Raw genomic sequence first — 26492 nt, 5'->3', positions numbered from 1 at the left:
ATCCTTTTTTATGAATTCAGCAAACTTGTAACACTGAACAGATTAATTTGTCTCTTTAAGTTAAAAGTTGTCATCTTTTTACATGACAGCACATCCTTAATTTCTATTTTACTTATAGCATTTTTTATTTCGATGATTTAAAATGTCTTGCTTAAAAAGTAATAATAAAATAAAATATCTTGCTAAGCAACAGTACGTTTTCTAAAGAGGTAAATTGAGCAAATATTTGAATATTCAAGGTGAAGTTCACTTATATCTCTACATCTTGGCATCACTTGAATTATTGATGACTGAGGTGGCAATGATATGGCGTCTTTAATACCAGCTTGTTTTCTTTGTGTCATACTGTTATTAAAATGTCCATTTTTTTATCTCCTTTCTTGAGTTCTTCATTCAGCTCCAGGATTTCTGTTTGGACCTTTTTTATAGTTTTCATACCATTGATAAAGTGCTCCTGTTCATTAATTTTACTCCTGAACTCATTGAACTGCCTTGTGAGTTTTCTTGTATCTCATTGAGATTCTTCATGGCTGCTATTTTGAAATCTCTATCACGTAGATCACAATTGTCCGTGACTTTGACTTAGTTTCTGGAGAAGTGTCATTGTCTCAGTGTTACCGTGTCACCTTGGTTGTTCATGCTGCTGGATGGCTTGTTCTTCTGCAGGCTCATTTGAAGTAGTGAACACTGTCTTATTCATGTACATTTTTTTAAATTTTTTCAATTTATTGGGGTGACATTTGTTAGTAAAATTACATAGATTTCAGGTGTAAAATTTGATTCAAGCAATTCAGCAGCTAGATAACTAGACGTCTTTGTTTTGTTTTTCAGTAGCTGATGCAATAGCACAGGTTCTGTTTCCTCTCACTGGTGCTACTTGAGCCTGGGGTGTCCACGTGTGGGGGCTTAGCTGTGAGTGTGGTTATGCTGGCCTGGGTGACCAGGCTGATGGGTGTTGCCGCTGTATCCAGACCACCAGGGTCTCTGGGCACCAGCACCGTGGGAGGGAACAGGGGAAGGGGCTGGTTGAGGCGAGTCTGTCTTGAGCCCACTGAGCCCACCTGGTTCCCTGTGGCCCTGGTAGCACTGTGCTGTGGGTGGAGGCTGGAGAAGTATTTCTGCTGCTGCTACTGGTCCCTGGTGGTGCCAGCACTGCTGCATCTGGAGAGGGGTGGGGATTCTTGGGGAGGTGGGGGGATGCTGCTGCTGCCCCGCTTAGCCTCCCCTGGGCTGTGATGTGGGAGCTGCACCCCGTCCCCTCCAACGCTACTGCCTTTGCTGGGGCTTCAGGCTCAGCCTTGTCCACCTGGAACTGCGGCTGTGGGCCTGTCCCTGTCCTTGCCTCCATCCTGCCTCCCTTTCACATCCAGTGCACCCTCCTTCCCTTATACAGATGTGTGATCTTTTAAGGAATTGTAGTGTGTTGAGCAGAAGAACCTTTCTTGGGCGATAGATGCCCGATGAGTTGTAGATATCGGTGGAGATAGAAAGGGGTTGTCTCTCTTGACATGATGTTTACATCATTCCAAAGAATATTCCTTTCAATCAATGCATGGTGGTTTGTGGTTTTGATGGTGTTTTGTGGCCTTCTTAACGCAGAGAAAAATAGCACAGGCCTGTGCTAAACGGGGCTCCAACCTGTGTTTTCATTCAGCTTCCCCTTAAAACATCATAGGAGAGCAAAGCCAAGGGCTTTCGGACAGCCCTTCGGCTAAATGGAGTCCACGTCCTTCAGAGTGGTGAACCTGGAGGAAGGACTGGGTACCAAAAGAAAGTGAATGTCCAATGCTTCTGTAAATTGTTAAGCGTGATGCACAATTAAAATGTTCTCAGTAGTTTCACCACAGAAATCAGAAGATGAAAGAGTGTAAAGGCATAAGCAATGCAAGAGAATATGCTTGTGGACATTTTTCCTTTAATTATTTTTTGGTAGGAAAGAGGTGTTTAGTTTTCAGTATTTCCTCATAAATTGAAAAACCGTTTTTGTTAAAGTCAATGTCCTCATTCCAAGGCCAACGCTGTTCCCTTGTGAGGCGCTGGGTTGCCCAATCATGCAAGGCTGAATAAGAGATGAAAAAGCACCAACTCTGTCAGGATCCAGAGATCAGTGTCCCAACTCACTACAGAACCCTGGAAAGACTTATGATATGGTTGTGATGATGTGAGATTGGACAGAAGTGCACTAGATGGTGAAGAGAAATCTGTTTTGTGTTTTCAATTTCGCTATAGTTAACCCCAACATGAATAATACCTGTGTTGGTTTATATTGGTCAGCCAAGTTTGATTCTGAGGAAAAGAAAAGTCATTTTAAGGAAGAATTTCCTCAACTTGAGTTTCCTTTCTTTAACTCATGATTTTCCCTTTTAAGTTCCGTGTTCTGTGTTTAGAAGTGTTTATGCTTTATAAACTGAGTGTGTTGACTTCTGTTAGTAGAAGTTGTGATATTAATCTGTGTCTTTATTTTTATTCCTGACTTTAAAGCTTATACTTGAGTTAGAAAGCTACTGTTTTGTTTCTCATGCCTTAACATTATTGAGCTACATGACAAAGTATTACGTATTCATTTTCTTTGAGTTGTGCTTAGAAATCGATGGAATTTTCCTTAATACGAGGTAGCAGCTGGCATAGCACTCTAGCCTCAATAGGAAGGCTTATCCCATTCCTGGCCCGCAGCTCATTGGTTTGGTGACCTCAGGTGACCTATAATCTCTGTGAGCCTTGGTTGCCTCTTATGTAAAATTAGGGACTTTCACTAAATCAGTGACTTTCATATTTGAAAAATATTATTTTCCTCAAAGAATAGTACTGTTCTTTGAGAAATTTTTTTTTTTTGTTTAAAACTCTATTACTGTGTTTCCCCAAAAATAAGACCTAGCCGGACAATCAGCTCTAATATGTCTTTTGGAACAAAAATTAATATAGGATCCGGTATTATATTGTAACATGTCATGTCAGATCATATCATATATCGTATCATACGCTGTCTTACATTATAGTAAAATAAGACCAGGTCTTAATTAATTTTTGCTCCAAAATTCATTAGAGCTGATTGTCCAGCTAGGTCTTATTTTCAGGGAAATACGGTATGTAAAAACAGGGACCACGGGCGGCCAGATGCCTCAGTTGGTTAGAGTGCAAGCTCTTAACGACAAGGTTGCCGGTTCGATTCCCACATGAGCCAGTGAACTGCGCCCTCCACCGCTAGATTGAAAACAACAGCTTGAGCTTCGAGGTGAATCATGGTGGGCAGCTGGTTGGCTCAGTGGTTGGAGCACGGTGCTCTTAACGCCAAGGTTGCCAGTTCGATTCCCACATAGACCCGTGAGAAGCAACGGCTTGAGCTTGGAATTGGGCTGCTGGTGGGGAGCCTGTTGCCTCAGTGGTTGGAGCGAGGTGCCCGTAACACCAAGGTAACCTGTTCGAGTCCCACATTGGCCAGTGACCATCCACAACTAGATTGAAAAAAAACGGCTTGACATCCTGGAAAAGCAAACTGTTCCTCGATAGTCCCCAATTAAAACAAAACAAAGCAAAGCAGAGAGACGTAGAGCTACCTGGCTAAGGAGGGATGCAGGCTCCTAAGCTGTGCTAATCCGTGGGTGTCCCCATGGAACCTGAGCTTTCTCCGAGACGTAGTGTAGTGAGAACTGCCAGTTGTGAGAAAATCCTTCTAGCTAAAATCCTTTGGATTAAAGTTTGCTGACACATTCTTTTGTGTATAGTTTTCTCAGCTTTCTATATATTTGATGAATGGAAAAGTATAAATGAGACTGCAGACGTGTTCTCCTTATTAATGTTGGACTTCAAGCTACTTCCACCATCTGAACACACGCCTCGCCTAGAAATAAACATGCCGTGTTTCCCCGAAAATAAGACATAGCTGGAACATCAGCTCTAACGTGTCTTTTGGAGCAAACATTAGTATAAGACCCGGTCTGATATTATTTTATATTATATAAGACCCGGTCTTATGTTAAAATAAGACCGGGTCTTATATTAATGTTTGCTCCAAAAGTCGCATTAGAGCTGATGGTCCAGCTACATCTTACTTTTGGGGAAACACGGTAGGAGGTGCTGAAGTAAATATTTAGGAAAAGAGCTGTTTTGGGGGAAAATAATAATAACACTACATTGGTAGTTCCTTAATTCAAGTCGTGTAAAAATGTGATTTACATTTTATATTGTTGATTAACAGTAACTTAAAACTGTTTCATGAAAGTCCTCTCCCTTCATATAGTATTTAGTTATTGATTTTACACGGCCTGTCTAGTGATGTTGTTGTCACATTATTCATGTTATAAGCCCTGTCTATCAAGCCATTCACAAAAAGAAGTGTTATGCAAATATTGGAAAACATGATGGCCAACAAATTTGTCTTCACCCCTAAATTTGTACAGGGATTGGGTGTCACATTGTTGTCACCACAGTATCTATTAGATTCTGGATATTATTTTAAGCACTCCTTTGGACATTTAGTGAGAGGATAGCTTTCAGAAGAAAGGTTTACGTAAGAACAGTCTAGACTGGGACACTTGTAATATAGTTTGAAATATTCCCACACATTTCATATTTAAACAGACTATCATTACAACTACGTGAGAGTTTCGACCTAGCTCAGTGCTCTGAGCTCGCTGCTTCCCGGAGCTACTGCAGCTGCGGGAGAGGGAAGAACTCGGACTGCTAGGGCTCCGTTTATGACCCACTGGGCTGAGGGGACAGCATATAACATGGCTGAACCCAACGCTCACGGCAGAGACCTCGGAAAAAAGACTGAGGGAAGAAGGCTAAAAATGGTGGTTTAAGCCCTCACTGCCAAGCAGAGAACGGAGCCTTAGGCACTGAGACTAGCCGCCCCCTCCCAGAGCTCGCCCTGCTCCCACCTGTCCAAGGCTAGAAGCAGAACAACAGCAGAAGAAAGGAAATAATAAAAATCAGAGCAGAACTCAATGAAATAGAGAACAAAAAGACAATAGAAAAAACTAATGTGACAAAGAGCTGGTTCTTTGACAAGATTAACAAAATTGACAAACCACAGCTAGGCTACTGAGATAAAAAGAGAGAAGACTAATAAACAAAATCAGAAATGAAAAAGGGGAAGTTATCATGGATGCCACAGAAATACAAAGGATCATCCAAGAATACTATGAAGGACTATATGCCACCAAATTCAATAACCTAAAAGAAATGGACAACTTCTTAGAAACATATAGCCTTCCTAGGCTGATCCATGAAGAACTGGAAAAGCTAAACAGACCGATCACCAGTAACGAAATTGAATCAGTCATCCAAAACCTTCCCAAAAGCAAAAGTCTGGGACCAGATGGCTTCACTAGTGAATTCTACCAAACCTTCAAAGAGGATCTAATACCAATCCTGCTTAAACTCTTCCAAAATATTGAAGAAGAGACAGTACTCCCTAACTCATTCTATGAGGCCAAAAATTACCCTGATACCAAAACTTGGCAAGGACAACACAAAAAAAGAGAACTACAGACCAATATCTATGATGAATACAGATGGCAAAATCGTAAACAAAGTTCTAGCAAATCGAATGCAACAATACATTAAAAAGATTATTCATCACGACCAACTGGGGTTCATCCCAGAGGCACAAGGATGATTCAAAATATGCCAATCCATCAATGTGATATGTCACATAAACAAAATAAACGACAAAAGTCATAGGATTATATCAATGATGCAGAAAAAGCATTTGACAAGATACAACATCCATTTATGATTAAAACACTTCCTGTACGTTCAGGAACTCGACAGGCTGTCCCCTATCACCTCTGCTTTTCAACATAGTGTTGGAAGTCCTTGCCAGAGCAATAAGGCAAGAGAAAGAAATAAAAGGCATCCAAATTGGGAATGAAGAAGTTAAATTATCACTCTGCAGATGACATGATGCTATATATAGAAAAGCCTAAAGACTCCACCAAAAAGTATTAGAAACAATCAACAAATACGGTAAAGTTGTTGGCTACAAAATCAACACACAAAAGTCCATTGCTTTCCTATATACTAACAATGAAATCTCAGAAAAAGAAATACAAAAAACAATTCCTTTTGCAATTGCAGCAAAAAGAATAAAATACCTAGGAATAAACTTAACCTATGATGTGAAAGACCTATATGCTGAAAACTACAAGGCATTTTTAAAAGAAATTGAAGAAGACACAAAGAAATGGAAAGACATTCCGTGCTCATGGACTGGAAGAGTCAACGTAGTTAAAATGGCCATATTACCCAAAGCAATATAGAGATTTAATGCAATCCCCATCAAAATCCCAATGGCATATTTTAAAGAAATAGAACAAAAATTCACCAGTTTGTTTGGAACCACAAAAGACCCCGAATAGCCCAAGCAATCTGAAGAACAAAGAACAATACTGGAGGTATCACACTTCCTGACTTTGGCTTGTACTACAGGGCTACAATAATCAAAACAGCATGGTATTGGCAGAAAAACAGACACATAGACCAATGCAATAAAATTGAGAACCCAGAAATAAAACCACATAAATATGGACAGATAATTTTTGACAAAGAAGCAAAAAACATACAATGGAGGAAAGACAGCCTCTTCAATAAATGGTGCTGGGAGAATTGGATAGCCACGTGCAAAAGAATGAAACTGAACTGCTATCTGTCACCATGTACCAAAGTTAATTCAAAATGGATCAAAGACTTAAGCATAAGACCTGACACAATAAACTGCATAGAAGAAAACATAGGTACTAAACTTATGGACCTTGGCTTCAAAGAGCATTTTATGAATTTGACTCCAAAGGCAATGGAAGTAAAAGCTAAAAGAAACGAATGGGACTGTATGAAACGTAAAAGCTTCTGCACAGCAGAAGAAACCATTGACAAAATAAAGAGGCCACCAACTGAATGGGAGAAGATTTTTGCAAACAGTGCCTCCGATAAGGGACTAGTATCCAGAATATACAAGGAACTCATGCAACTCAACAACAAAAAAACAAACAACCCAATTGAAAAATGGGCAGAGGACTTGAAGAGACATTTCTCCAAAGAGGACATACAAATAGCAAATAGACATATGAAAAAATGCTCAGCATCACTAATCATCAGAGAAATGCAAATCAAAACCACAATGAGATATCACCTCACCCCAGTCAGAATGGCTATCATCAACAAGACAAATAGTAACAAGTGTTGGAGAGGCTGTGGAGACAAAGGAACCCTCATACATTGTTTGTGGGAATGCAGACTGGTGCAGCTGTTATGGAAGACAGTGTGGAGGTTCCTCAAAAAAATACAAATAGAATTGCCATAAGACCCAGCAATCCCTCTCCTGGCTATCTACCCAATAAATCTGAAAACATTTAGAGATAAAGACACGTGTGCTCCAATGTTCATTGCAGCTTTGTTTACGGTGGCCAAGACATGGAAACAACCAAAATGTCCTTCGATAGATGAATGGATAAAGAAGTTGTGGTATATGTACACAATGGAATACTATTCGGCGGTAAGAAAAGATGGTATAGGAACATTTGTGACAACATGGATGGATCTTAAGAGTGTAATGCTGAGCGAAATAAGTCAGACAGAAAAAGCAGAGAACCATGCGATTTCACTGATATGTGGTATATAAACCAAAAACAACAAAAGAACAAGAAAAAACAAATGAGAAACAGAAACTCATAGACACAGACAATAGTTTAGTGGTTACCAGAGGGTAAGGGGGTTAGAGGGTGGGAGCTGAGGGTAAGGGGGATCAAATATATGGTGATGGAAGGAGAACTGACTCTGGCTGGTGAACACGCAATGGGATTTATAGATGATGTAATACAGAATGGTACACCTGAAATCTATGTAATTTTACTAACAAGTGTCACCCCAATAAATTTAAAAACCAAATTAGAAAAAAAAAAAAGAAAGCCCATATCACTTAGCTGTCACCCCCATCTTCCCGTCTCCTCCAGCCCCAGGGAACCACCAGTGTTCTTACTGTCTCTATAGATTTGCCTATTCTGGATATTTTATGTAAATGGAATCACACAATATGAGTTCCTCTGACTCGCTTCTTTCACTTAACATCACGTTTCCAGGGCACAACCGTGTTATAGCACATGTCAGCATATTAGTTATTTCTGCTTATTGCCCAACATTACTTCACTTTGTGGGTAAAATACTTATCCATTCATCAATGATGGATCTTTGTGTTGTTTCCACTTTTTGGGGATTAATAATTCTGCTGTGAACATTTGTGTACAAGTTATGGTGGGAGCCTACGGTTTTATTTCCCTGCCCTGGACGTCTGGCTTTCAAGCTCTCCTCCCGTGACGCTTCCTGTGACTGTTCCAACTCTCACTGAGCTCATTCTCCTCAGCAACTGTCAGCAGGACAACCTAGCCCTGAATTTGACAGGGCTAGAATTTGACAGGGCTAACAATGAATTTTACATTGTTCAAATTTTCTTCATGAGCGATACCTTGTCTTTCTAAGTATCAATTTGTCAAAGGAGAAATGGTATTCCATATGATGGCACCTCTCCTTGTACAAATTGAAAATATTTTGCTGAACAGTTGTTTGGATAACATTAAATATTCTATACCACACCAATACTTTCTTCTTGGAGACATGGATATAATAAAGCTTTTGTTGTAAAAGAATTTTACAAATTAAACACAAAATTGAAAGCACTTAATGTAATAGAGAATTGTTCAATCAAATGCTCAGTTTTCCCCCTCTGTAAGAAACAAAAAACAAAAACAAACAAATAAAAAAGGAAACCAGCCTCCCTTCACTCCTCCGCCACAGTGGGAATGTGCAGAGATTGGCAGCACGTGAGTAACTGTGAAGATCTGGGGACGGCTTCTCTGGTCCGCCAGAGCATGTTGCTTTCATCTGCTTCTCAGAGGACTTGGGAATGCAGCCCAGCATAAACATTTGCTGCGAATGAAGCGATCTGGGAGGTGGATTTAGCACTAGAGTCCATTCTTTCCATGTCAGTGGCTTTACCCTGCCTCTCATGGTCATGTGCACTGTATGCTCAGTCTGGGAGGTGGTTTCTGCGTTACACTCCATGGTCTTTGCCCGCTGAGTAGTACAGAACGAAGTGTATTGGCGTAGAATTAGCCCGTGGTCGGTGGCAGAATGAAAAAGTATTCACAAGACTCTACAGAGTGAGAAAGGATGTATTGAAAGTCAGGCAGAGAGTTTTCTGCTGGAACTGGCAAGAGGAATTTTACCAAGGCAGTGTGACAGAGAGAACTGTGGAGACAGGGGGTAAGGGAAATACTGACCAAAGGGGTTTTGCCAGGGTAGAGTCTGATGGAGACAGATGCACAGATGAGAAGTGCTGGGGTTTTATATTTTTCCATGTCGGGTGTAGGGTGCTTGTCAGCTTCAGAGGGGCTCCCGTTACAATTGTCTTCTCCTGGGAACTGCCCCGTTCCCACCGTTGATGGATGTCAGCTTCCATGGGGTTGCTCTTGTGACTGAGAACTGTTCTTCTCCCACCCGTGATGGATGTAAGGTGCTTGTCAGCTTGCAGGTGCCGTGCTAGCCAGGGGGCTCAGAACAGGCAGTTAATGTTTAAGCTCGTTCCTGCAGCTTCAAGTTTGCTCCTGTTCATCTTTGCCTGACCCATCCTGCCAGCTCAAAAGCCCACTCCTGTTAGCTGTTTACTTGTCTCAGCACAAAATTACTTATAAATTCTTACAAGCGGACAAAAAGTACTGCTTTTAGGAAAAGTGTGTCTGTCTCTGTTCCCCTCACCTTCAGTTGGGGCAGCTGGACGCTGGTGGCTGGAATCGTTTGAAAGTTTGTTCACCAGCATGTGCGGTTGTTGACGCCCACTGTCGGTGGGAACTTTCACTGGGGCCCAAACACCTCCGCTGGAACACCCAGGCTCGCATTGTGGCCCGAGCCTCCTCACAACATGGGGGCTGGGCTCCAAGGGTAACGTCCTCAGAGACACAGCCAGCAGCAGCTGTGTTGCTTTTTCTGAACCAGCCTTGGAATTCACACGGAATCTCTTTCAACATACTCTGTTTAGTAGGAGCAAGTCACTGAACAGTATTCTGTTTTTATGGCATGAATATTTCAAAACTTAGGGATACATTTAAAAACCTGCTTAATCTACCCACGGGCCACTATTTTATATCTTCCTCCCACATGGAAAATACACTCATCCCTACACAATACCCTCACAAGTCACAATTGTTACGGCGTCAGGCTCAGGCTCAAGTCCAACATTGTACCATCTTAGACTGGTGCCAATGATGATGAGATGCCTGGATCGTGGTTTCTGGAGTAAGCCCATCGAAGACAATTCCTTTCAATACGAAGACCTTAGAAGAAGCAAAGAGATGAGTTCGCTACCAGCCACACACCCAACATTCTGCAGAACTGCTAAAGTTTCCCACGCAGAAATGGAAATCGGGAGGCGTGCTGGTCCGCAGTGATTCTGAAACACCGCCTGATGCGTGCTGCCCATTCTTTGATTAGGACTTACTCCTGACCACGGGAAGGCTTCTCCATGCCCCTGTGCTCTACCCTCTGACCTCTCTGTTCTGTACTTTTCATGAAAAATGACCTGTGCGTGCAGCTCTTAGCCTGACTCCTCCCCTCAAAATGTGTAAGATCCACAGGCCTCCCCTTATTTTGTGCTGTCTTGGTTTTCATTAGGCAAAGCTAGCAAGCTCGTTTTTTGCTACTAGGATTCTCTTTAAAACTTTGAACTGCGTGTGAGTTTTATGGGTGTTCGTGCGTTTTGAGAAGCCACCCTCACAAAGCGTTTTGAGGTGAGCTTTTCACCTTGGGTTTCCTGTAACTGTTGTAGGACCAGGCCTTTAATATTCTTATACTCTTAAGATCCTTACAGGAATTGGAGGCCGCACCTTACTCTTTCCAAGTGACAGGCTTCCACTTGGCAAAGTGGAACAAGACTCTTTTACAGTCTTGTCTTCGTCCCTAGACCATGTCTTCCTGGAAGCACTCTGTATTAGATCTTCACCCACAAGCCATTTCTTCATTTTAGCGTGATTTGACAAGTGGACATGTGGGAGAGGCTATATTCAGGAAACAGATATTTGAAATCTGGAAATCATTTCTTCTTGGAATGCTATTCAAATTACCATAAAATATTGGTTGTTCAGTAAAAGGCTGATGGCATTATAATTTATTCTTATCAGATGCATTAATTACAGGCTTATTTTCGAAGTCTTATTTGGGAAGGCATTTATTGACTGAGACCTAAATAACGCAACATGATATCCCTAAACCTTCTTTAAAAATTATGGGGTGTTAAGTGAGGGAATCAAGAGACTTCTAAGAGGTGACTGCTGGTCATTTTGTGCAGTAAAGACATGAAGCAGTATAAAATCAAGTGCAGATGTTGTGTGGCAAACGCGATGACAGTAAGGAGTGTATTTTTGAGACTCCTGATGATTTTATCTTTGTTCTTGATTCTGAGTCATTCAAGGCTCCACATTCTGAGACTCTACTACAGTACAGATGACATTTATGGCAACTAAATTTAGTTCAGAGTTGATACTGCTTTTGGGCAGGACTGTTCTCAGTCAACTTCCTTCATAACCAAACTATATTATCTTATTCATGGAGATTGATGATGTCACAGCCAAACTGGAAACTGTGTCTTCAGAATGTCTACATCTGCTTGGAAAACATCAATCTCTTCAACAGGAGTTATTATCTATGAAAGGAATACAAAAGAAATGTGAAAAATTACAGAATAAAAATAAGGAGTTGAGAATTATTAAACCTCATATGTCATATGGCCATGAATACAGTACAAAAGAGTGAAGTAGAACGGTATAAACGGGAAATTTTGAAGAACAAGCAAGACAGGATGTCGTAAAAAAAATTGGAAGAAGTCGATCTATTTTTACAGATTCACTTATTGATCTTTAATGTGCCTTAATTCATTTCACTGCAAACTACATTTTGAATATATACATTGTATGTGATTCGCCTACTTCCCTTAATAGCTGCTGCTGCTGTTGTTTTCGGGGTTTTTTGTTGTTGTTGTTTTGTTTTTGAGATTTGTGGAAGGAAGGTGGCATTTGTTTCTCCCTTTAGATATTTCAGTGTCCATCATTATTATCACTAAAATGATCTTTGAGAATCATTCTTACTAGAGAATCATTTTATTTTTAAGAGCAGTTGATATGAAACAAGACTATTAGGAAGTTAAGAAAAAAGGTGATTTAAAAATTGCACCATACTCTTGGATTATTAAATTATATTGTTTGATTTTTAAAATTTGAAATTGATTGTATTATTTGAATAATCAGATGACATGAGTACAATAGAAGAAGGAGTCAACTCTATTTTCATATTTCAGATTTAATTCCATTGATATGGATGATAAATACATTAAACGTCAGCTTTTTTTTTTTTTTTTCACATTTAAAGTTACTTTCCAAATCATTGAAAGGAAAGTGACTTTACTTTCAATGTATTCAAGTAAAAATGTTCTATAATTATTTTTAAAGTGTATCCTGTTGATTGGCTTTAGGCACAAGCAGCTGCTCCAGAAAATTTGGACCCGTTAAATGAGTATAACAATATTTCTATCAGAAGTCAAATGGAACTCGGAAGTAAAGGTCTGGAGTCTGAACTCTCCAAAGTGAAAACTTCTCAAGATTCTTGTGCAGTAGAATTGGAAAAATATAAGCAGGCCTACCTGGAAGAACGAAAACGTAGAATATCACTGGTAAATAAACTAACCAAGTAAGTCAAAACACATAGAGAAGATCAGTTAAGCTCATTAATTTGCCTCTAACGTATAATTTTGATCCAGCCAGGTTCATGCGATTAGAAGGAAGTGAAAGCGAAGTAAATAGTAGAATTTGGGGAAATGATGCTAGTAAATGAACTTAACCTTTACAATGTTAGTCCAGGACATTTGCTTCTCTCCCCCATTTTTGGTTTCACATGACTGTGTTTTTCCCACTCAATGCTTTCATAAAGTCAGCCTGATCTACTAGTCTTTAAGCAAAGTGTTTTGGAAACACTATAAATTAGACAGTGCTATTATTATAAAATTTCTTGTCAGAATTCCCCTAAATCGTTTCTAACGAGTTTAACTATTTGGGGGAAGATAACACTAAACCCAAATGGTTAAGTACTCTGCACATCTGGCTCTTGGTAAATGCACTTTCTTGATTGTGATCTGTGTTATTACCACTACAGGTGGTTTTGAGAAAAACTATTTTTTTCTAGTCTTTCAACTCTACACAAAGGTATACATGTTAAATAGGGAAAGATTAACGGAGGTGTAAAAGTCAGCATAATTGACAAGGTGGCTAAAAATAATAAGGTGGTCTGCCTGCCTGAGGGGCTGTGTGGAAGACAGAAAGGGCAGGTCCCGCCTTCAAAGCCTTGGTGACAATGTTATAAGCTAAAGCCTCTGGAGCTGTTTTAATTGTTTTGATAACCAACCAGGCTGTCTTGTTCCCCACTAGAGGCTGTTGCTCTAAATGATGCCTCAGTGCCAAATGGTTACTAATTTCTCCAGGGTAATGAGAGTATTTTCCAAGGGCGGTGACAGCAAATGCTTGAAAATATCTTTGTGGGATTTTTAAAAATCTCTAACCTGGTTTACTAAGTATGTCTCAGTGCAGTGCTCCAGAATCATACTACGAGTTCAGCCATTGCAGAAGGCAGCAAGTATTACCTGTGAAGCCGTCACATCTCTGAGAGCCCTTTCTCTCCCTCCCTGCTTTGAATTTCTTCTTAGTCTGGCATCCCCATAGAAATATGTGTGTTTGTTTAGAATAATTTTAAACCTATACTTGTGCATGGTAGGTGTGCCCCGACACATTTTCAGTGTTAAAATGCTGTTTAATGGGAAATGCCTTTTACTATTTATTACGGCAAATTGAAAAAAATGCAAGTCATTCAGGAAAAATAAAATTCAAAGCTTTGTGTTTTACAATCTTCACAGTGCTGATGAAAGGCCGGCAGAGGCCAGAACCAATCTCCTCGCAAAGGAACAGCGGAACCAGTTTCTCAGCACTGCTCTGAGGAGGCCAGTCCTGGAGCCACCTTGCGTTGGAAGTTTGAATACTAAGCTACTCCGCAGTGGAAATCCTGCTCCAAGAGAAAACTTGGTGATTCCGAAGTCAACCGCACAGGCTACAAATGATGATAGCCTGGAGGCTTACTGTACCGAGGTTAGTTATATTAGCTTCTTTCCCTTGGGTTTCAGATTTCTTTCTTTTGTATTTCTTTGATAGAATTCTTGTTTTGTTTTGTCTTATATATTCATTGGGGTGATATTGGTTAGTGAAATCATATAGGTTTCAAGTGTACATTTCCATAATACATCTTCTGTATATTTCACTATGTGTTCACCCCCCCCCGTCAGTTCTCCTTGCATCGCCGTAGATTTGACCCCCTTTTCCCTCTTCTACCTCTCTCTCTTTCCCCTCACCCACTAAGTGTTGTTTGTGTCTGTGAGTTGTTGTTTCTTTCTTTCTTTGTCTTTGGTGAAATTTTGAGTTGTTTCATTGACTAATGTACACGAGGTAAAAGTCATAATTATGTGTGTTAATATACATACACAGGAGACAGAAATTTTACAATCTTTTTTTAAATCCCTAGATCTCTCCTGTGTTAAGAATGATTTATTATTTTTTAATAAATGTAATTAATTAAAGTGATGCATTTAAAATTCTTGAAAATTTGCCTTTAAATTTTATTTTAGGTGTTAAATATCATTGCCTAATAACCAATGGTATGCTTTGAGATGCTTTGGCTTACTTCTTAATTGGTTTTAGTTGGAGATGATTCATAACAATTTTAAAGTTTTGTGCATCCCAGTGTTTCCTCCCCTAAGCGTAAGTGAATGATGGACGTCCAAACACTTAACCACAAATGGATGTTTATTATTAAATGAAACGGATATGATTCTTTTTATCAATTCGGCAAACTTGTAATACTGGAAAAGATTCATCTCTGTTTTTATGTTTAAAGTTATCTTCTAACAAGACAGTATATCCTTAATTTTTATTTTATTCATAGCATTATCTATTGCAGTGTTTTAAAATGAGATGCTTCGCAATTGTACATATTCTAAATAGGGACATTAAGCAAATATTTGAATTTTTAAAGTGAAGTTCACTTATGTCTATATGTCTTGACAGCATTTGAGTAATTGATGAGTAGGATGGCAATGCTAGGGAATCTTTAATCACAACTTGTTTTCTTCGTGTGACGTGGTTATTAAAAATACTCATTCTTGAGTTCTTGACCAGCAGGATTTCTGTTTGGCTCTTTTTCATAGTGTCCATCTCTTTGATAAAGTACTCCTTCTGGTCATTAATTTTACTCCTGAACTCATTGAACTGCCTTGTGAGTGTTGTTATATCTGTGAGATTCTTCATGACTGCTGTTTCTTTGTTTTGTTTTGTTTTACCCTCCAAAATGTTTATTACATTTAAGCAACATGGAGAATACAGGAAGGAAAGCAACAAATCATCTGCTCGGAACAATTGGTCTGATTTACATGCAGCATACAATATAGAAAATTAGTTTAAACGGTTAGTAGAGGTCAAATTGAGGAGGGCTTTAAGTGAGTTTGAATTTTATTCTCTAGGCAGCAGTAGGCATAAAAAGGATAATGAAATAATAATTCTTTCATGGGGGAGTATATAATATGTGGCAGAGAGTCTGTTACCTCCTTTGTCTTTGAAAAATTAAGTGAAGTATAATGTATGTCGTTAGTTTCAGGTGAACAAGTTTTTCCTGGTTCGTGCTGATCTTTGGCCCTAGAAGTAACTACTGTATGTCTTTTGACTATTGACAAATAGTATTTTACATAATATAGTATATAATATACTCAGCTTCTTGCTGGGGCTACAGTTGAAAATCGCTCAGCCCTGTTTCTCTTCAGCCATGAATAGACTGTATTGAACTGGGTTATTTTAAGCTGAGGGCCAGATTGCTGATTGACAGGTGTTATATACATGCCTGAAAGTCATCGAGAAATGCTACTTTTTGTTTTACTGTGCAGAAACTAGTTCTGGGTGTTTTCTGTTTTGTTTTTTCAGTTAATGAGTTTTATTTATTTATTTTTCAGCTTTTTTTATTATTAGTTTCAGGTGTACAAAACAATGTAATAGTTAAACATTTATGATTTGTATCCCTCACATAATGATGACCCTCTCCCCTCATCAACGACCCCTCTGACATCGCACACAGCCATTATATTTCCACTACCTCTATCCCTAATGCTGTGCTCCACTTCTTGTAACCATATATATATATACATACATGTATATGTGTGTGTGTGTATAAACAACTGTAGTTAACATTAACATTCCTTATTGTTCAGCTTCAGCTTCAGGTGTACAGTGCAGTGGTCAGGCATCTACATCATCCCTGAGGTGGTCTCCCTAATGAGACAAGTGTCCATCGCATACCCTTCAAAATCTTTACATTATTGATTACGTTCACCAAATTGACTTTCGTATCCCTGTGGCAATCTTGTGGTTACTGATTGTGCTTTCTAATCCCCTCACCTTCCCCCTCATCCCCACCCCCCCTCCCATCTAGCAACCTTCAGTTTTTCCTCTATGTCTCTGAGACTGTTTCTGATTAGTTCACTCATGTATTCTTTTCTTTAGATTCCATATATAAGTGAGATCATAAGGTATTTATCTTCCTCTGTCTGACTTATTTCACTTAGCATAATGTTCTCTAGTTCCATCCATATTGTTGCAAATGGTAAGATTTCCTTCTTCTTTATGGCTCGTAATACTCCATTGTATAAATGTACCACAGTTTCTTAATCCAGTCATCTACTGATGGGCATTTCGGTTGTTTCCATGTCTTGGCTATTGTAAATAGTGCTGCAATAAACATAGGAGTGCATAAAGATTTTTGAGTTGGAGATTTGGATTTCTCCGGATAGATACCTAGGAGTGGGATTGCTGGATCATTAGGTAGTTCCGTTTTCAGATTTTTGAGATACCTCCATACTGTTTTCCATAGTGGCTGCAGCAATCTGCATTCCCACCAACAGTGCACAAGGGTTCCCTTTTCTCCACATCCTCGCCAGCACTTGTTGTTTGTTGATTTATTGATGCTAGCCATTTTGACTGGGGTGAGGTGATATCTTATTGTGGTTTTTATTTGTATTTCTCTAATGATTAGTGAGGTTGAGCATTTTTTCATGTCTGTATGTCCTCTTTAGAAAAATGTCTCCTCATGTCCTCTGCCTATTTTTTAATTGGGTTGTTTGGTTTTTTGGAGTTGAGTTGAGTGAGTTTTTTAATAAAGTTTGGATATATCATTGGCAAATAGCTTCTCCCATTCAGTAGGATCCTTTTGTGTTTTAATGATGGTTTCCTTTGCTGTGAAAAAACTTCTTAGTTTGATGTAATCCCACATGTTTATTTTTTCTCTTTCTTCCCTTGCCCAAGGGGATATATCAGTGAAAATCTTACTCCGAGCAATATATACATATATACATAAGTTTCTTCCTATATTTTCTTCCTATATTTTCTTATGGTTTCAGATCTTACATTTAACTCTTTAACCCATTTTGAATTTATTCTTGTATATGGTATAAGGAGCTGGTCCAGCTTCATTTTTTTGCATGTGTTTGTCCAGGTTTCCAAGCAACATTTATTGATTAGACTGTCTTTACCCCACCGTAAATTCTTGATTCCATTGTCATAGATTAAATGACCATATAGGCATGGATTTATTTTTGTTCTGCTTGGGTGACCTCTGCTAACTTGTCTTCTAAATCGCTGATTCGATTCTCTGCCTCATCTAACCCGCTGGTAATTCCTTCAAGTGTGTTCTTTATTTCAGTTATTGTGTTCTTTAGTTCTAACTGGTTGTTCATTATGATTTCTCTATCCTTCTTTGTGTCATCACTAAGCTCTTTAAACATTCTTGTCATCAGTGTTCTGAACTCTGTCTCTAATAGGTTGGTTTCCTCTATTTCATTTTGTTCCAATTCTGGAGATTTCTTCTGTTCTTTTATTTGGGACATGTCTCTTTGTGTCCCCATTCCTGCTGACTCTCTGTGTTTGCTTCAATGTGTTAGGTAGATCCCCTCGGGTTCTTGGTTTTGCTTGGTTGTCTTATGTAGTGCGTGTCCTTTATATTTGACTTGCACCACTTCCATATTCTCCTATGCGTGTGCTCCAAAGTTGACCCTTGTGTTGTGTATATTGTCTTGTTAAAGTTGAACTTTAATTGCTTTTGGCTTGTCAGTAGGTGGGATTGATCCTAGGCTGACTAGTTGTGAGACTTGGCTCTGCCCACGGTGGATGATCTGCTGCGTGAGGGTTGACCATTCAAATGAGGCTTGGCCCCTATGGGCTCTTGAGCCAGAGAATTCCCTCTGGGTGTGTCACTTGTAGGTCAAACCCGATAATACTCTGGTTTGGTCTGGAGTTGGAGTCTGGGTATGTTGAATATTGTGACTCTTGGACTGGGCCCTGGTGTAGGGCAATTTCAGAACAAAGCACATCACCAAGCACAACAACAACAACAAAGAAAAAACCAAATACACTCACGTGTAAAAACAACCAATAACCCACACTCAACACAGGCAAAAATATCAAAGATACGAAAACAAAACAAAACAAAAAAAGCAGCGCCAGTCTTGGCTTAAGCCCACCAAGTAATCTCCAGGCCGTCCTCTGCTGTACCAGAGAGTCCTCTACGTATTGTTCAGGCGGAGCCGGTCACCTGGTGCCCAGAGTGACCCTGGGACTGCAGTCCTGGATGAGTGGGGCTATGGGGGCTGGATGGTAGTTTCTACAAAGTCAGTGCAGTTTCTGTTCTTGCCTGCACATATGCACACTGAGAGTAACACAGCCAGCCCTGTGTCCAGGTCTCCTGAGTCTTAGGGCACTTCTTCCGTGTGTGTGAGTGTGTGTGTGTGTGTGTGTGTGTGTGTGTGTGTGGAGGGTGGGAGGTTTCTGAGCTGCTGAATGCCCAGAGCTGCCACTGTTGCCTACTGCTGACCCCTGGGGATGTCTCTGCAGTTGTAATTGCCCTGCCCTAGGCAGGTCAGAAAAGGTGGCGGCTGGGGATGGAGGAGTCTTCTCTCTCCCCGCCCAGCAGTGTCACACTCTTCCCAGCTTCTTCCCTGGGTCACAGCAGCTGCAAACCTGGTCCTCCCAGATTCTGAGCACTAGGGCTCCTCTGTAATCTGACACTACTCCTCAGTTCAGGGGCCACTTTGAGTCTCTGGAAGGGCAGGGGTAGGATTGGGAGAGTCAGGGGAGGGGCCCAGGTATGGTGTTTCCTTCCTTTGTCTGACCTAGGGCCCAGCTGGAGGTCTCAGCTGAGGTTACTGCATCAAATGCTGGATATGCTGCTCTCTGGGCAGCGGAGATCAGCTGTGGGACACAGGGAAAGGCCCACCTCCTGGCTCTTGTGGTCTCTGTTCTGTTCTGGCACCACCAGCACCTCCACAGCCATGGATGCGGGCCCAGTCTCCCTTCCCACTTCCCCTGCTCGCCCAGTTTGCCAACCTTCAAGTAACCTTCCTACAAGTCTCTTAGCTGTTCTGTGTGACGAGCAGAGAGCATGACTGCTGTTTTGAAATCTCGGTCATGTAGATCACAGTCTTCCGTGACTTTGACTTGGTTTCTGGAGAAGTGTCATCGTCTCTCAGTGTTACCGTGTCACCTTGCTTGTTCATGCTGCTGAATGCCTTGTTCCTCTACAGGCACATTTGAAGTAGTGAACACTTTCTTATGTAGGTACATTTTGATTTGAACAATTAAACAGGTATATAATTAGAGGTCTTTCTTTTGTTTTCAGTAGATGGTACAATAGTGTAGTTTCTGCTTTCTCCCACAGGTGCTCCTTGAGTATGGGAGGTCCAGGGGTGGGGGGCTTAGCTGTGGGTGTGGGAGTCCAGGCCTGGGTGACCAGGGAGGTGGGTGTCGCAACTGTATCCAGATCTCCAGGGTCTCTGGTCACCACCACCACTCAGGTGGGGGAAGTGGGTGCTTGAGGGGAGCCTGTTCTTGAGCCCGCTGAGCTTCTACCTGGTTCCCTGTGTATCCTGGTAGCACTGTGTGTGGTCTTGAGAATGGAGAATTGTTTCTGCTGCTGCTACTGGTCCCTGGTGGTGCCAGCACTGCTGCATCTGGAGAGGGGTGGGGATTCTTGGGGAGGTGGGGGGATGCTGCTGCTGCCCCGCTTAGCCTCCCCTGGGCTGTGATGTGGGAGCTGCACCCCATCCCCTCCAACGCTACTGCCTTTGCGGGGGCTTCAGGCTCAGCCTTGTCCACCTGGAACTGCGGCTGTGGGCCTGTCCCTGTCCTTGCCTCCATCCTGCCTCCCTTTCACATCCAGTGCACCCTCCTTCCCTTATACAGATGTGTGGTCTTTTAAGGAATTGTAGTGTGTTGAGCAGAAGAACCTTTCTTGGGCGATAGATGCCCGATGAGTTGTAGATATCGGTGGAGATAGAAAGGGGTTGTCTCTCTTGACATGATGTTTACATCATTCCAAAGAATATTCCTTTCAATCAATGCATGGTGGTTTGTGGTTTTGATGGTGTTTTGTGGCCTTCTTAACGCAGAGAAAAATAGCACAGGCCTGTGCTAAACGGGGCTCCAACCTGTGTTTTCATTCAGCTTCCCCTTAAAACATCATAGGAGAGCAAAGCCAAGGGCTTTCGGACAGCCCTTCGGCTAAATGGAGTCCACGTCCTTCAGAGTGGTGAACCTGGAGGAAGGACTGGGTACCAAAAGAAAGTGAATGTCCAATGCTTCTGTAAATTGTTAAGCGTGATGCACAATTAAAATGTTCTCAGTAGTTTCACCACAGAAATCAGAAGATGAAAGAGTGTAAAGGCATAAGCAATGCAAGAGAATATGCTTGTGGACATTTTTCCTTTAATTATTTTTTGGTAGGAAAGAGGTGTTTAGTTTTCAGTATTTCCTCATAAATTGAAAAACCGTTTTTGTTAAAGTCAATGTCCTCATTCCAAGGCCAACGCTGTTCCCTTGTGAGGCGCTGGGTTGCCCAATCATGCAAGGCTGAATAAGAGATGAAAAAGCACCAACTCTGTCAGGATCCAGAGATCAGTGTCCCAACTCACTACAGAACCCTGGAAAGACTTATGATATGGTTGTGATGATGTGAGATTGGACAGAAGTGCACTAGATGGTGAAGAGAAATCTGTTTTGTGTTTTCAATTTCGCTATAGTTAACCCCAACATGAATAATACCTGTGTTGGTTTATATTGGTCAGCCAAGTTTGATTCTGAGGAAAAGAAAAGTCATTTTAAGGAAGAATTTCCTCAACTTGAGTTTCCTTTCTTTAACTCATGATTTTCCCTTTTAAGTTCCGTGTTCTGTGTTTAGAAGTGTTTATGCTTTATAAACTGAGTGTGTTGACTTCTGTTAGTAGAAGTTGTGATATTAATCTGTGTCTTTATTTTTATTCCTGACTTTAAAGCTTATACTTGAGTTAGAAAGCTACTGTTTTGTTTCTCATGCCTTAACATTATTGAGCTACATGACAAAGTATTACGTATTCATTTTCTTTGAGTTGTGCTTAGAAATCGATGGAATTTTCCTTAATACGAGGTAGCAGCTGGCATAGCACTCTAGCCTCAATAGGAAGGCTTATCCCATTCCTGGCCCGCAGCTCATTGGTTTGGTGACCTCAGGTGACCTATAATCTCTGTGAGCCTTGGTTGCCTCTTATGTAAAATTAGGGACTTTCACTAAATCAGTGACTTTCATATTTGAAAAATATTATTTTCCTCAAAGAATAGTACTGTTCTTTGAGAAATTTTTTTTTTTGTTTAAAACTCTATTACTGTGTTTCCCCAAAAATAAGACCTAGCCGGACAATCAGCTCTAATATGTCTTTTGGAACAAAAATTAATATAGGATCTGGTATTATATTGTATCATGTCATGTCATGTCATGTCATGTCATACCACGTCATGTCATGTCATGTCATATCATATCATATATCATGTCATACGCTGTCTTATAGTAAAATTAGACCAGGTCTTAATTTGTTTTTGTTCCAAAATGCATTAGAGCTGATTGTCCAGTTAGGTCTTATTTTCAGGGAAACACGGTATGTAACAACAGAGACCAAGGGCGGCCAGATGCCTCAGTTGGTTACAGTGCAAGCTCTTAACAAAAAGGTTGCCGGTTCGATTCCCACATGAGCCAGTGAACTGCGCCCTCCACCGCTAGATTGAAAACAACGGCTTGAGCTTGTAGGTGAACAATGGTGGGCAGCCGGTTGGCTCAGTGGTTGGAGCACGGTGCTCATAACGCCAAGGTTGCCAGTTCGATTCCCACATAGACCCGTGAGAAGCAACGGCTTGAGCTTGGAATTGGGCTGCTGGTGGGCAGCTGGTTGGCTCAGTGGTTGGAGCGAGGTGCTCATAACATCAAGGTAACCGGTTCGAGTCCCACATTGGCCAGTGAGATGCACCATCCACAACTAGATTGAAAAAAAATGGCTTGACATCCTGGAAAAGCAAACTGTTCCTTGATAGTCCCCAATTAAAACAAAACAAAGCAAAGCAGAGACCGTAGCACTACCTGGCTAAGGAGGGATGCAGGCTCCTAAGCTGTGCTAATCCGTGGGTGTCCCCATGGAACCTGAGCTTTCTCCAAGACGTAGTGTAGTGAGAACTGCCAGTTGTGAGAAAATCCTTCTAGCTAAAATCCTTTGGATTAAAGTTTGCTGACACATTCTTTTGTGTATAGTTTTCTCACCTTTCTATATATTTGATGAATGGAAAAGTATAAATGAGACTGCAGATGTGTTCTCCTTATTAATGTTGGACTTCAAGCTACTTCCACCATCTGAACACATGCCTCGCCTAGAAATAAACATGCCGTGTTTCCCCGAAAATAAGACATAGCTGGACCATCAGCTCTAAAGTGTCTTTTGACATTGGTAGTTCCTGAATTCAAGTCATGTAAAAATGTGATTTACATTTTATATTGTTGATTAACAGTAACTTAAAACTGTTTCATGAAAGTCCTCTCCCTTCATAGGGTATTTAGTTATTGATTTTACACGGCCTGTCTAGTGATGTTGTTGTCACATTATTCATGTTATAAGTCCTGTCTATCAAGCCATTCACAAAAAAAGTGTTATGCAAATATTGGGCAACATGATGGCCAACAAATTTGTCTTCACCCCTAATTTGTACAGGGATTGGGTGTCACATTGCTGTCACCACAGTATCTATTAGGTTCTGGATATTATTTTAAGCACTCCTTTGGACACTTAGTTAGAGGATAGCTTTCAGAAGAAAGGTTTAAGTAAGAACACTCTAGAGTGGGACACTTGTAATGTGAAATATTCCCACGCATTTCATTATTAAATAGACTATAACTAGGGCTACTTGAGTGTTTTGCAAATTGGGCCTGATTTCTAAGGAACAAAGTTACATTTAAAGAATTATATATTATTTTTTGTTTCATATATTATTTTTTGTTTCTAACACTACAAAGTCATGAATAAGAAAGTAAATTTGAAAACTGGCTCTCGGTCATACTTTATTCAAGCAGCATTTCGGAAATCTTTCTGTCCATATGAATACAGTAATGTTTCAGTCATAGATGGCAAAATCATTTTGGTTATTGTTTCTGTCAGTAGACTTTTCACATGACATCACAGTACCACTTTCATCATTTTATGTCTTTAAGGTTCTATGCTGAAAAATGAATAGCCTAGAATACACCTTAAGATTACTTTTCTAGAAGTGCAAGAACGGAAAGCTCATTTTGAGGAAAAGTCCATTAAAGTAAAAACAAAAAACAAGAAACATTTATAAAGGACAATTTTTCTAAGAATTGCAAAGTACTGCATTCACTGTAAAATATGACTTGACCTGTTTAAACTTCTTTGTACCAATCAAATCAAACGTCACCCTTTGAAATTATGTATTTTCGGTAGACCAATATCAATTGCACTGTTGGTCAGATTAATCTAAACAGCATCTCATATAGATGGTCTCTATTATGTAAAATCAAAACAGGCAGTAATTTGTTTTACTCATTTTATTAATTTTTTGGATTTATATAATCTGTACGTTAAATCTAGTCTCTAAAGGTATTATTTATAGGGCACATTTCATAACATATATGTCATTTCTACAATAAAGTCTCTTGTTTACCTTAAATGCTATAATAAGATTTGATTTATTTCAGTTGTGGCAGAAGTTCGAGAAAGAACTAGCTAGAGGTCGACAGAAAGGTATGTTGCCAAAATGTATTAATTCAAGTTAGATATCATTGATTTCTGGAATAAAATGTAAATAGTAAATGGCATCCCTTTCCATGTTCTGATAATAGATACTACATTACATATTTTCTTCATAGCAAATAAAAAAGGTGAAAGCATAAACATTTATAGTGAGACAAGGTCGTATCAGTATTTATGACATTGTATATCTTTTTAAATATCTCAAGAGTCTATGTATCTCTTTCTGTTTTTGGTCTGTCCCCTTCCTTTCTTCTGCCATCCCTATGGAACTGTCCACCTGCACATTGAAAACTGGGCGTCATCAACTTCTTATGTTTTTGCCAGTGATATGAGGCCCAATACCCAGACTTATCTAGTGATATTTAGGCAATTACAGTTCATATATGGCATTTCCCCAAACACAAGACCTAACCGGAAAATAAGCCCCAATGTGTCTTTTGGAGTTAAAATTAATATGAGTCCCGGTCTTATTTTCGGGGAAATACGGTACCTCCTGGGAGGGCCAAGCTACCATATTTCCCCGAAAATAAGACCAGGTCTTACATTAATTATAGCTCCAAAAGACGCATTAGGGCTCAATTTCCGGTTAGTCTTATTTTGGGGGAAACACTGTAGCTGTCACCTGATGGGTGACATTTAAATCTGCAGTCGTTGACTGTGTCATTAGTTTGCCATGTACCCTCAGGAGAAACTCCGAATTCCTTTGCATGGAATGAAAACACCCACATCAATTTAGTTCTCACCAAATATTTCAGCCTTGTGTCTTGCTACCAAGCCTCGTTTGTTTGCGCCTTTGCTCTAGCATCTACCTAAACTAGACCACTTCTCATTCCGTAAGTGTTCTCCCCCACTCTAGTTTGCATCTGCTTCTTCCCTCTAGCTGGCCTCCTCTGTCCTTGTCCTTCAGGCATCAACTTCCGTATGACCTCCACCAGAGAACAGACAATCAATACTGGGGTGTCCCTTCCGTGTGCCCCACTCGCGTCCTGTTGTGCATTTGTGTGGTATAGGGGACTCTGCATGGAAATCGCCTGTTCATCTGTTCCTTCAGTTTATAGTAGATGATGGGTCAGGGGTGGACCGTGTCTTCTTCACCTTGTAACTTCAGTGCTTGTCGTACGACCTTGTCAATAAAGGGATGAAGAACGACACAACCAGAAGCTCTGATACTTAACAATAGCAGTTAAGTCAGTGTGCAGCCGTGGGCAAATTATATTAAATATGATCTCCTATTGTGCACTGTTGCCTCATATATAGGTTTTTCATTCTTCTTAACGCTTATACTTAGTTGTATTTTAAAGAACATAATTCTTTCTTTTTCTTTCCAGATGCTGCTGAATTTGAATCTAAATACAATCGAACATTTCCTCCATTATCTATTGATGATCAACTTAAGAAGGCAAAACAAGAATATGTCCAAATTTTGAAAGAAAAGTATATGATCTAAAATATAAGTCATACAAGTGTATTTACTGGGCTGTTTAAATAACATTTTAATTGCATCCCAAAGCATATGACATGCGAAATCCTTATTAAAGGAAAATACTTTTGTATCACATGTGTATAGGAAAATTTATTTCTTATCATATGTGTATAGGTGCAAAATTAATTGAGGGGTTTTCAGTTGTTTGTAAACCTTTAAATCGCAATTACGTTAGCACAAACCTAATAGTATTTTAAACTATTTTCTTGGCATCTAACTAACTTTGCAATGAAATGAAAACAAGAAGTATTGCATTTTACGTACTCAAACTATCCAAATACCAGTGTTTAATAACACCGAAACAACAAAGTTGTCATTAATACTTCGATGGTGTTAACTGATAGCCTTTTTTTGTATTTTTCAGTTTTTATCACCATATATGAAAGTAAAGCTTTAGGCAGGCATCATTTTGATATCTGCTGCTATTGCTATGAGCAATGTTTGGATGTATTAAAATGGTTATAGTGCCATAACACTTGGATATAATTTTAAACACTGATTCATAGATTCTGTCCTCATAGAGCAATAAGATTTGTCTAAGGATTTTCACCTTTTTTATTTATTGAGTGTATTTATTTATTGGAAGCAGTTTAAAATTAGGGAAAAGTTCCAAGTTTTAACACAAAGAACTTTTTTTGCCTGATTCATTTGATAGCAAATTGCTGACATTATGCCATCATCCCTGATTTATTTATTTCCTACAAGATGGTACATTCCACTGACCTGTCCTAGCGCCTTCACAATCAGGAAATTAACACTACTGCATTCTATCCT

General features: G+C 40.0%; 1 protein-coding gene across 1 annotated transcript in view; it reads left to right on the top strand.

The window, feature by feature from the left end:
* LOC109439791 (uncharacterized) overlaps positions 1–25788 on the top strand; it is a 33608-nt gene extending 7820 nt beyond the window's left edge. Inside the window, exons 5-8 of the mRNA XM_088788966.1 lie at positions 12515–12729; positions 13946–14174; positions 24181–24226; positions 25564–25788. Of these exons, the coding sequence (XP_088645092.1) occupies positions 12515–12729; positions 13946–14174; positions 24181–24226; positions 25564–25682 (609 nt within the window). The 3' untranslated portion in view covers positions 25683–25788. The remainder of the gene's footprint in view (positions 1–12514; positions 12730–13945; positions 14175–24180; positions 24227–25563) is intronic.
* The last annotated feature ends 704 nt before the right edge of the window (positions 25789–26492 follow it).

Source organism: Rhinolophus sinicus, chromosome 12 (genome assembly GCF_057876585.1).
Source record: "Rhinolophus sinicus isolate RSI-liver-muscle chromosome 12, RSI-T2T, whole genome shotgun sequence".
Classification (NCBI taxonomy): Eukaryota; Metazoa; Chordata; class Mammalia; order Chiroptera; family Rhinolophidae; genus Rhinolophus; species Rhinolophus sinicus.
The sequence above is the reverse complement of the archived record's forward strand: the minus strand, read 5'-3'. Positions and strand labels throughout refer to the sequence as shown.